Source organism: Schistocerca piceifrons, chromosome 2, assembly GCF_021461385.2.
Source record: "Schistocerca piceifrons isolate TAMUIC-IGC-003096 chromosome 2, iqSchPice1.1, whole genome shotgun sequence".
In the NCBI taxonomy this organism is placed as follows: Eukaryota; Metazoa; Arthropoda; class Insecta; order Orthoptera; family Acrididae; genus Schistocerca; species Schistocerca piceifrons.
The window spans coordinates 165,794,049-165,806,815 of NC_060139.1; the positions used below are offsets into that span (position 1 = coordinate 165,794,049).

The 12,767-nt window shown below is 41.7% G+C and overlaps 1 protein-coding gene across 1 annotated transcript in view; it reads right to left on the reverse strand.

Annotated features, from left to right (window-relative positions):
- LOC124775219 (neuroligin-2-like) overlaps positions 1–10,050 on the reverse strand; it is a gene marked incomplete at both ends in the record, with an annotated part of 253,190 nt that extends 243,140 nt beyond the window's left edge. The window contains one exon of the mRNA XM_047250057.1: positions 9,837–10,050. Coding sequence (XP_047106013.1) covers positions 9,837–10,050 — 214 coding nt within the window. The remainder of the gene's footprint in view (positions 1–9,836) is intronic.
- Positions 10,051–12,767: the final 2,717 nt, after the last annotated feature.

Below are 12,767 nucleotides of genomic sequence, written 5' to 3' on the forward strand. Positions count from 1 at the left end.
TCGCATGATGAGTTATAAGTGAGAAATACTGCTCAAGAAACAAGGAAATTCTATATGGGGGTTAGAGATATAAGGAAAGGATTCCAACCCAGAGCAGTTTTCTGTGAAGAAACAGACCAGATTTTCCCTTTCAGACAGATCCTTGAAAAATGTTATGAGTGCAACATCGACGTCCACCAGCTGTTCATCGACTGTGCAACATCGACGTCCACCAGCTGTTCATCGACTTCAAACAAGCTTATGATAGTATCAAAAGAGATCAACTTTGGAAGGCATTGGAAGAGGCAGGAGTCCCTAACAAATTGATAAGATTGGTTCAAGTGACTTTGAGAAGAACAGTATGCAAAGTAAAGATCGAGGGCACTTTTCCAAAGACATCTGAATGTAACGAAAGGCTGCGGCAGGGTGATGTGCTCTCCACTATTCTGTTTAATGTCGCCTTGGAGAGTGTAATGCGAAAGACACAAAGCAACAACCCTGGGGGAAAACTGTTTAATAGAGTAACTCAGGAGCTTGCATATGCGGATGATATTGATTTGTTATCCAGGAGGAAACAGGACCTGGAAGAGAAGCTTGAAAAAGTGGAAAGATGTGATGCGGAGATGGAGCTAACCATTAATCAATCAAAGATCAAGTATATGGTAACTTCTAGGAAAAGATATATTGAAGGAAAAAGAAGCATAACTTTTAATGGAAAAGAATATGAATGCTGTGAGAGCTTTAAATTTCTTGGGTCACTGGTAACTGAGAATAATGATGTGAGAGAAGAAATACATGCAAGGATTGCAGCTGGTAACAGAAGCTATTTTGCACTGGTTAAAGTGTTTAAAGCAAGGAGCCTTACTAGGAATCTGAAGCTCACGGTGTATCGTACAGTAGTTAGACCTGTGGTGTTGTATGATTCAGAGACCTGGACTATGACACAAAATGATGAGGAGTTGTTGCTGAGATGGGGAAGGATAATACTTAGGAGAGTCTATGGGCCAGTGAATGATACGAATTTTTGAAGAATCAGAAATAATGTGGAGATCAGAGAGTTGTACAACAAACCAGATATCGTGACTGATATGAATAGTAACAGACTACGTTGGATGGGACACGTAGAAAGAATGATGGAGAATAGCACAGTCAAGAAAGCTTTCAAAGGAAAACCTGGTGGACTTCGTATAAGGGGCAGACCAAGGACCAGATGGCTAGACAACGTGGAAGAGCACTTGAGAAGGATGTGAGTGAGTAGATGGAAAGCCAAGGTAGCCAGCAGAGAAGAGTAGGCGGAGGTTGCCCGGGAGGCCAAGGCCCTACAAGGGCTGTAGTGCCGAGGACTAGTAGTAGAATGGTGATAGCTGTTAGCGTGCAGATATTGGTATGTGTGGGTGGGTTTTCGGTAAACGCTGTGGCTGAGACAACCATTTGCTTTGCGGCGGACGACGACATCAAGGAACGACAAGGCACCATATGTCTCTATCTCCATCGTGAACTTAATGTTGTCATGGATGTTGTTGATGTGGTCCAAGAACTCTCCCACTTTTTGACGTCCATGAGACCAGACAACGATCGTGTCATCGACGTAAGGATAAAAGCAACTAGGCTTTTCAGGAGCCGTGTCCACGGTGATGTTTTTAAGTACTCCATGAACAGATTGGCTACAACTGGTGCTAATGGGCTTCCCATAGCAACGCCGTCCGCTGGTTGAAATATTCTCCATCATACAAGAAATACGATGATGTCAGAGTATGCTTGAATAAATCCACAACACTGTCATCAAATAAGTAGGAGAGCAGATGTATAGAGTCTTTAATGAGAAAGCGCATGAACAATGACACTACATCAAAGCTGAACATAATATCCCCTTCTCCAAGACGCATGCATTTCATTCGACTGATGAAGTCGGCTGTATTCTTGATGTGGTGCACACAGTGACCAACGTGCAGGGTAACGATGTTGACCTAATGCTCCGCGAGTCTGTCAAGTTGGCGATGCCATGGTGCTCACGATGGGACGTAGAGTGTTCTTCCTGTGAACCTTTAGAAGGCCATACAATGTATGTGGTCGAGGTACCCGAGGGAGGAGATTTTTGATGACATTCTCTTCCAGTCAAGTCATCTTGAGAGGCTTCCACGTATTCCTCATTATTCTTGAAGTTTGGTCCTTTCATAGTTTTTGATATGTCTCCTCCTCCAGCATCAACCGAATCTTCGCGTTATAGTCGGCTCGTTCCAGAATGACGGCTGCATTGCCTTTGTCAGCTGACAGGACTACGAGATGTGGATCGTTGCGGAGTTCACGAAGACCATTCGCTCAGCTCTCGTCATGTTCGAAGTCGGCGGCTTGGATTTAGAAAGAATGCGACTCATAACCTGGCGAATTTCTTCTGCAGTTTCACTGGGCATCTTATGAACTGCATGTTCCACGCCACTTATGTCAGCAAAAGGGATACTCTGCGGCGACCGTGCATTATTAAGTCCCTTCTTGAGAGCCGATATGGCAACCGCGTCGATTTTTCTTTCGTCGTGTTGATAACGGGGCGTTCTGTTGTTTTCCACTCTGCTCCATGATGTTGCTGTGAAATCTGGCCGAATTTCCCTTTCTGCCTTTCCGTGGTTGTCCTCTGTGATGACATTTGTTGTGCTACTGTGGCTGCATCAATCCATTCCCAATCCAAAGCCGAGGGTGACTCCGAATATCCCAACGGCCTCCCCAGGCCTTTGATGCTGCGCCACGTTTCCTATCCGTGGAAGTACGTAATATAGGAGTGCATAGTTTCACGATGAGGTCGCGTCGGTTTGTATGCTACTGCTTTCTAGTATGATGTATCCTCTCTCGCAACAGCGCGAAGCTGGCACGACGAAATATTCTCTTGGCAGCAGCAGTGTTAATATGGTGGCTCACGTAGGCAAAACGTGGAATAGTCTTCTCTTCACGGCAGCATAACAGAAAGTCTAAAGGACTTAATAAATTAGCCTTCTTAACACGCAGCTTCTCCAGGCGTTTGATGCTGCGCCACGTTTCCTCCCCGTAGAAGTACGTAATTTAGGAGAGCATAGTTTCACGATGACAATCAGTGTGCGCATTATGGTCTGGTTTAGCGCCGAAGCCCACTTTCATTTGGATGGGTCCGTCAATAAGCAAAATTGGCGCTTTTGGGGGACTTTCCAGTGATTGCGTTTATGTCAGTACCATATTTTGCAGGACATCAAGCTCAAGATTGGTCATAAATCAAGAAAAATATTGGCGCCCCACGAAATTCCAAATGTAAGATAATCATCTTGTAATAACATCAGTAAATAATAGTGGGAGCACGTTATTTTTAGAAACAACAGGTTTACTTTGGTATATAAAAGATGAGCACACATACCTAAACCTTAAGGACATGTGTTCATCTCTTATGTACCAAAGTAAACCTGTTTTAATTCAAATGTCTTTGAAGTTGCCACATAAACCGAAAGGCTAGTTCCCTTCTTTTACGTCCTAAACTCTACCCAGGACATACTCGGCTCGTTCTTCCATTCTGGTCTTCTAATGTACATTAACTGAAGTTAAAATGTTTATTTACGCCGGTTGCGAGAGGTGAGGCGATGGTACAGTCATCTAACAACATCTAACACGGACCACAGATGTTGTCGGACGTCAACGCCAGGGCTCTGCGCCATAAGAAGAAGAAGAAGATGAAGAAATCAGGTCACGCCACTAAATTTGACGCTGTTATTATTACTAATACTGTAAAGAATCAAAATACTGCTGCTTTCTCTTTTTTGATTGTCTGTGTAAGGCTTTTCAAAGGAGTTAATCCTGAGTTAGCACACCGAGCACGGTGATGTATTTTATTCTGGTCTTGGTTAACAATATTCTGTGGGATATAAGAACGAGTGTGGTCCGTCATGGGTGTTTTACGATCATTAGCAAGTAATTTTGGAAAACAATAGTGGGAGAGTTGAATCCAGGTTAGAAAGCAACGCCTGAAACAATGTCTTTTTTCTGATAAGTCCTACAAGTGGCGGAGCCGTATAGGATTTACTCCGATGATTGTTTTATCGTTTCTGAATAGAAAGAGTAGCTTGGAAATGATAGAGAATTAGTGGGATTATCAGCTTATTCTATGACTCGAGACCATGCCAGTCTATGTAATAACCTTGACGAATAAATAAAATAACCAGTGGTCCAGTATCCCGTGTTATTTCTTGTGAGTGACTTTACAAAAATATTTATATGAGAAAAAGGCCAAGGAACATCGTTACGTCAAAGCAGTCAAATGCAAATCAATTTCATAATATAGAGTGCCCGGGTTAAAACATATAATAATAAAAATGTAACAGGTTGAGACACAATTGATGTATTTATTGTCTCCCTTGTATATGTACGGTAACTTAAACAGACTTTTGTGTTTCCTTGCGGCAGTTGGTACCGTTTGCGCAAGCGCGTAACTGACTTGTTTGCATGATGTAGGCCCTTTGTCCTTCGCGGAAACTACAGTTAATGCAACAACGTACGTAGACATGCTGCAGCTGTATGCTGTGCCACAATTTCAACAAGACAGCGCACCATGCCATTTTGCCAACACTCAACATTATAATCTTATTAAGAGAATTCAGAGTCTGTGATATTTTTGATGATTATGATTTGTAATAAAACGCATTGCACTCGGCGTATCTCGTCTCGGAATGACAATTTGTATCATTCAGCGAGTCTTTTTTGATGGTTGCTAGTTTAAGAAGGGTGGAACTTAAAGAAACAATCATTTTACGCGGCTATGATCACTTTCGTCCCTCAGGGAGTATCTGGTACCACATGTTTCCAAACAGACTTGGCAAAAATGTTACAAAAACTAGGGCTGCGTATTTAATTTTAGTCGTCACTGCTACATTAACACGGCCTAAAGACGGTATCTGGTAACAAGTGGAAGTATCAAGCAGAAGAAACGAGCGGGAGACCGAACACGATGGAATATGGCTACTGTAAACCACCCTATGTGTTTATCACAAAAGAAGCGGAAGATAGAGTTAGTTCACAGTGTTTGCACAAACACCAGAGACGTGGAGGGCGTTTGAAATCGTGTTCCGAGATGCAATGAGCGTATCTATTCACTTAACGGGACCTGAAAAAAAGATTGATTGCTACTGGGAGATGTGGAAGTGGCTGAAACCGACAGTTCGATAGAGGCATTGTAACTCGATTTCAGTTGTAATCCTGGTCGACAGTGCTAGTTCCCACTAAGTTGCACAACACAGTCGGAAATTGCCACCTGCAATGGAAACTGTGCAGAAACGAGTAAAGCGGCTGTACTTGTGAGTGAACTATAATGTCTAATGGTAAACGGGCCTCGATGCTAGGATATGTTAATATGTAACGAGTCTTTATAGTCGTCATGATGTAGTCATACATCGTACCACTCGTTTGAAAGACAACCTGCTTTATCCATAAACGACGTCCTGCATACAAGAGAGGCAGGTGAAGACACGTATACCGTCTAGTGCGATTTCGTGAAGCCGTTCGAAACCATACATCAGTGTCGAATACTAATCAAAATACGATAATACGCAGTCCATTCGCCAATACGAGAACGGCCTGAGGAATATTTGACTAACAGAACCCATTACGCTATACTGGACGGCGAGAAAGTTCTACAGAAACGAATCCAATAACGGATGTGTCCCAAGGAAGCGTAACAGGAATTCTAATGCTTTCAAAATAAATAAATGGTTTCTTAGAATCACCAGCACTGTAATACGATACTGTAGTTTACAGGATCGTATCGTCCTTGGACGGGCGTTAGTAGCTGCAAAAAAGCTTGGACAAAATTACCATCCTTCTACTGAATGACAGCTCTCTTTAAATGTGGGTAATACAATGCCTTCCAGAAAGAGGTAGAAAACGACAATATCAAATTGCAAGATTAGTGGTGAAAAACTTGAGAACATCAAACTGTGGAAGTATCGGGTACTTATAATTAAAGTGCAACTACTCACACAGGATCAGTGAGGGCTGCAATTATCGTATGGCAACAAAACTTGCTGGATACGCTAATACGTTAATGTGGAACCGATTTACGGAGAAAAAAAAATAGTTTCAATTTTGGCCACCAGATGCAATTTTGGCATTATACAGCACCCCATCGACCTCTCCGGTGCTCATATTGAACTTACTCTGTAGGTGGCACTTAATAATAAAAACCATCATTACACTTTTCACACTTCTTTTACCTTTTCTACCAACATCCCGTTATTAATCCATTACATGCGGCGACATTTCTATTCGTCTTTCTTGCATTCACAGCGTCAGATTTCCATTTGGTGGCTAAAATTGAAACAGATTTTTTCCGCATAAATCGTTATGCATTAATGCATTAGAATATCTACCAAGTTTACTGCCGTACAATCATTACAGCCACAATGGACCTCTGTGAGTAACTGCACTTTTAATTATAACCACACAGTATTTAGTGATAATAGTAAGAAAAGAAGGAAAAGCTTAAATTTGGCAGGAGTATATGGAGGATCTATACCAGGTGGATCAACTTGAAATCAATATTACAGAAATGGAAATAGATGTAAATGAGATGGGAGATACGACAATGTGAGAAGAATTTGGAAGAGCACTGAAAGACTTAAGCCGAAACAAGGCCCCGGGGGTAGACGATATTCTGTCACAACTACTGATAGCTTTGGCAGACAAAACTCTTCCATGTGGTGTGCAAGATGTATGAGACAGACTTCAAGAATAATATAATCATCCCAATTCAAAAACAGCTCGTGCTGACAGGTGTGAGTATTACCGAACTATCAGTTTAAGAAGTCATGGCTCAAAAATATTAAAAAGACTTCTTTACAGAGGAATGGAAAAACTGGTAGAAGCGAACCTCGGAAAAGTTCAGTTTGGATTGCAGATAAATGTAGGAACACGAGAGGCAATACTGATGCTACGACTTTTCTTAGGATATAGATTAAGGGAAGTCAAACAGCATTTGTAGACTTATAGACAGCTTTTAACTATGTTGACTGGAATAGTCGCTTTGAAATACTGAGGGTAGAAGGGGTAGAATACAGGGAGCGAAAGGATATTTACAGAAACAAGACGACAGTTATAAGAGTCGAGGAGCGTGAAAGGGAAGCAGTGGTTGAAAGGAGAGTGACACAGGGTTGTAGCCCATCCCTAATGTTATTCAATTTGTACACTGAACAAGCAGTAAAGGACGCCAAAGAAGAATCTGGTGCAGGAATTTAAGTGGACGGGGAGAAGAAATAAAAAATTTGAGTTTTGCACACGACAGCCGGCCACTGTGGCCGAGCGGTTCTAGGCGCTTCAGTCTGGAACCGCGCGACCGCTACCTTCGCAGGTTCGAATCCTGCCTCGGGCATGGATGTGAGTCATGTCCTTAGGTTAGTTAGATTTAAATAGTTCTAAGTTCTAGGGGACTGATGACCTCAGATGATAAGTCCCATAGTGCTCAGAGCCATTTGAACTATTTTTTGCAGATAACATTGTAATTCTGTCAGAGACGGACTTCGAGGAACAACTGAACGGAATGGACAGCGTCTTGAACGGAGGATATAAGATGAACATCAACAAAAGCAAAACAAGGATAATGGAATGCCGTCGAATTAAATCAGGTGATGCTCAGGGAATGAGATTAGGAAACGTGACACTTGGGCACGAAAATAACTAATAACGGCCGAAGGAGGAAAAATGTACAATGTAGAGTGGCAATATGTTAACGTCGAACATGTTCCGAAGTCGTTTCTGAAAGTATTTGTCTGGACTGAGGTCTTGTACGGAATTGGAATATGGATGATAAACGGTCTAGATAATAAGAGTAGAAGCTTTTGAAATGTGGTGCCACAGAAGAATGCTGAAGATTCGATGGGTCGACCAAATAACTAATGAGGAGGTACTGGACAGAATCGGTGAGACAAGAAATTTGTTGCACAACTTGAAAAAACGAAGGGATCGGTTGATAGGACAAATTCCGAGACATCAAGGGATCACCAATTTACTATTGGAGAGAAGTGAGGTATGGGGGGGCTGTAAAAATCGTAGAGGGAGACCAAGAGATGAATACAGCAAGCAGCCGGTCGGAGTGGCCGTGCGGCTCTAGGCGCTACAGTCTGGAGCCGAGCTTCCGCTACGGTTGCAGGTTCGAATCCTGCCTCGGGCATGGATGTGTGTGATGTCCATAGGTTAGTTAGGTTTAAGTAGTTCGAAGTTCTAGGCGACTGATGACCTCAGAAGTCAAGTCGCATAGTGCTCAGAGCCATTTGAAAACAGCAAGCAGGTTCAGGAATATGTAAGTTGAAGTAGCTATTCGCAGATGAAGAGACTCGCGCAGGATAGAGTAACGTGGAGAATTGTATCAAACCAGTCTCCGGACGGAATATCACAACACAAAACAGTAGGAATAAATATGAAATGATACGATCACATTAAATGTGAATTATGGAAGGCAAATGGAAGACAGATTTTTTGTAAGGTTGATCGGAGAACTGAATGCATCTGTAAAGACTGTCGCATGCAAAATGCTAATGCGATTAATTCTAGAGCATTGCTCCAGTGTTTGGAATCCTCAGATAGGGACGACTGACATCCAATGATTTCAGAGAGGTGCTGTTATGGTAGTAACAGGTGGTGGAGCTCATACGAAAGTGTAACAAAAAGAGAATCATTGGAAGGAGGAGGCAGTACTCGCGAGACATTGCTGTGCAAATTTAGGGCAAGTGTATTCCAAGGAAGCTGTGCGAACATTATGCCGTCACAATAGTATGTCTCCCGCAGCGATAATGAAAGATTACGACGAATACGTAGTCGTATAAACAATCATTTTTACGGTTCCATAGGTCAGTCTGTAAAAACGAAACTCTTACAAGATCATTTTATTGTCTGCCTCTCCCTGTCGGTGCGTTCGTCAGTCGGTCCGGCTGATAAGGCCCATATTTTTTTAAGAACGGGTAGACGTATGACGTTCAAATTTATGTCACACAGTAAGGCGATAATCCATTGGCGGTGTAATAAACGTAAGCTTTTAAGTCAACCCAGTCGAAAGGTGCGGTCATTTATGTCACTTATTTTGATACTCAACCATCAAAACTCGTAGGATGTGTCCCGTTAACCTAGACTCACGAATTTGGGCATGAATCAAGGTTTCGCAGAACAGATGTAAGAAAAATTCCGAAAGTGTTAATTTGTAGTAACAAAAAATTAGTCATTTGTTACCCGAATTTCTCTCTTTCCGTCACTCTGTTAAGATGTCTTTTTCTGAGGCACAAGTAGACGTATTCAGTTGAAATTAATTTCACATACTAAGCTACATGGTCCCGTGAAGGGTTAAAAAATTTAAGCTCGTAAGTCAATGTAGTCTAAAGATACGGCTGTTTAAGTCATATTTTGATACCCGCAAACTCACCCTTTAAAACCTATAGGGTACTTTCCATCGACCATGAAATTTGGCAAGGAGCAAGGTTTCACAGTGAAAATAAAGGAAAGAATCAGAAAAGTGTGAGTTTTTAATTATGTCACACAAAGAAAATATTTCTTGCGTCATTAGTAATCCGAGTTCAAATTTAAAATTAATATTGGAATTCACGAAACCGGTACCTTGCCAGTATCAACGTCGATCGGGCAAAAGTCGTCGACATGATGGACTCCGGGTAAGGATGAAATGTCTACATACGTAATTAAGCTCCTACGGAGCCTGGCCAATTTTTCCCTCGTTCGGTACGCGAATGGAACAGGAAGCGATATCTTTAACAATGGTTCAACGTACCTTGCGCCATGATTGTGGAATAGACGCAGATTTACGTCTGACGTATGAACACTGGTAGTTTAGGGCGTAGGCAGCTGCGACTCACCTGGCATTACGGTGGGCGACGTCATGAGGAAGTTAATGCAGGCGGCTCCGGTCCCGTGGCCAAACAGCGTCACGTTGGAGGGGTCGCCACCAAAGTGCGCGATGTTCTGCTGCACCCAGTGCAGCGCCGCGATCTGGTCCATCAGGCCGTAGTTCGCCACCCGCGCCTTTAGGTGCGGAGCCAGGTTCGCGTTCAGGAACCCTGCAACAACAGCGGTTTTTTTAGCCTCATATTAGAAACAACTCAGCCGAAAGACCTCGGTTAGCGCTATGGTCTAGAAATTAGGAATTCATCAGTGGTAAGATTCTCACAGTTGTACTATTTTTACAACCCACTTTCAGGAGCTGTGTCTCATCTTTAGATGTGTCTGCAAAGTTAGAAATAAATAATGACGCCTATCCAAATTGTCAGCATTAAAAAAACTAAAATTCTTAAGAGGAATCCCTATGTCATCATCATCAGTTATCTGCTATATTAGCAGGTCCTTTGCCTCTCCATTTTCTGCGATCCATTGCTTCCTTCTTAAGGCTGCTGTATGTTGTACCGTCCATCATGTCATCCAGTATCTGGAATCTCTTCCTTCCTCGCTTCCTTTTCCCTTCTACATAACCTTCTAAAACTGTTTTTATCAGTCCGTCATTTTTTCTTAATATATGCCCAATCCAATTTCTTTTTCTTCTCTTTATTACATCTAGTAACTGCCTTTTCTCTCCCACTCTTCTCAGTACCTCTTCATTTTTTACTCTGTCCATCCAACTTATTCCTTCCATCTTCCGCCATGTCCAGATCTCAAAAGCCTCCAGCCTTTCTCTGTCTTTTTTCCTCATAGTCCATGTTTCGGCGCCATATAGAAGAACACTCCATACAAGACATTTTATGAGTCTCTTTCTGAGTTCTCTGTCCATACCGCTGCAGAAGATTCTCCTTTTCTTATAAAACGCCTCTTTTGCCATTGCTATCCTTGTTTTAATTTCTGTGGTGCACTTCCAGTCGGTGTCTATTCTGCTTCCAAGATACTTAAAATTTTGCACCTGTTCTAGTTTTTCTCCATTCAGCACAATTTTTAGTTCCTTATTTCCTCCTATTGCCAATACTTTTGTTTTATTTGTGTTAATTTTCATTCCATATTTTTTTCCGTTAGTTGCAATGGTGTCCACCAAATCCTGTAATTCTTTTTCCCCTGTGGCTAGAAGGACCATGTCATCAGCAAATCTCAAGCACCCTACTCTTCTTCCTCCAATTTCTACTCCTTTGTCATCTAATGAGCATTGGTCAATCATATTTTCCAAGTACAGGTTGAAAAGAGTAGGTGATAAACAGCATCCTTGTCTTACTCCTTTCCCTAGTCTGATCCAGTTTGTACTTTCTCCTCTCACTTTAACTGAAACTATTTGATTAAGGTACAATGAGTTCATAAGTCTTCTGGTTTTCCAGTCCACTCTCTTTTCCCTCATAATAGTCGCCAGCTTGTCCCAAACCACATTGTCAAATGCCTTTTCTAAATCGATGAAGCACATATATAGGTCTCTTCCTTTTTCAATAAACCTTTCTCCTAAGATTCGTAGGAGCCCTATTGCATCTCTGGTGCCCGTATTCCGTCTAAAGCCAAACTGCTCCTCGCCGAGATTCTCCTCTATTACTTTTTCAAGTCTTTTATTAATTATTCTTAACATCACTTTGGCTGCATGTGAAATGAGGCTGATTGTCCTGTGCTCGCTGCATTTCTTGGTTCCTTGTTTTTTCGGCAATGGAATCATTACTGTTGTCAAAAAGTCCTCAGGCCATTCACCACTGTCATATATTTTATTACATAACCTCAATATTTCTCTTATTCCATTGTGGTTCAAGCATTTTAGTATTTCTCCCGGTATTGTATCTGTACCTACTGCTTTGCCATTTTTCATTGCAGCAATAGCAGACTTTACTTCTTCCATTATGATGGTCGGTCCTTTCTCTTCATCACTTACACTGTTGTGTGATTCAAGTTCCAGAGTTTCTGGTTTGCTATTTGTGTCGTATAGCTCTTTTATATATTCTTCCCATCTCTGGAGGACATCGTCACGATCTTTATACACTACCTCTTCGTCTTTACTCAAATTTTCCATAGTAGCACTTCCTGCTCTGTTTTGTTCCCATGTCATAGTCTTTACTCTGTTGTATAGTAAGTCGTATCTTCCTTTCCTGTCCAATTCTTCAATTTCATCACATTCCTCTTTTAGCCATTTTTTCCTAGCCTGCTCTGTTTCTCTTCGCAGTTCGTTATTTAACCTTCGGTATATCTTTCTTGCATCTTCAGTGTTCTTGTTTTTCAATTTTCTTCTCTCCTCCATCTTGGAAATCATTTCTTGTGTGACCCATGGTTTTTTTTACCTTTTCCCTTTTACATATCCTATATTTTGCTGTCCTGCTTTAATGATTCCTTCTTTCAGCATATTCCAGTACTCGTTGGCATTATCAGGTGCTTCTTTGTCTCGTAATGTGTTTAGAAAGTCCCGAGACAGCATTTCTGCAATTTGTTCTTTGTTGGACCTTATCTTCTCTAGATCCCATTTCTTCACCATTGTCGCCTTTTTCAGTTTTTTCATTCTTATTTCTATTTCTGCCATAAGTAAGTTGTGGTCACTATTAATATCTGCACCTGGTAATGTGTGCACCTTCTTGATTCCATTCCTGTATCTTTCTTCTACCAGTATAAAATCGATTTGGTTTCTATATTTATCCCCTGGTGATTTCCAAGTGTAGAGCCTCCTCTTATGGTTCTTGAACCATGTGTTTGCCACTATCAACTGCCTTTCCCTGCAGAAGTCAATTAACCATTCACCTCTGTCATTTCTCTTTCCAAGACCATGACTGCCTACTATGTTTCCCTCTTTCCCTTCTCCCACAATGGCGTTCCAGTCTCCCATTACTATTTTGCAGCATTTTTTATTT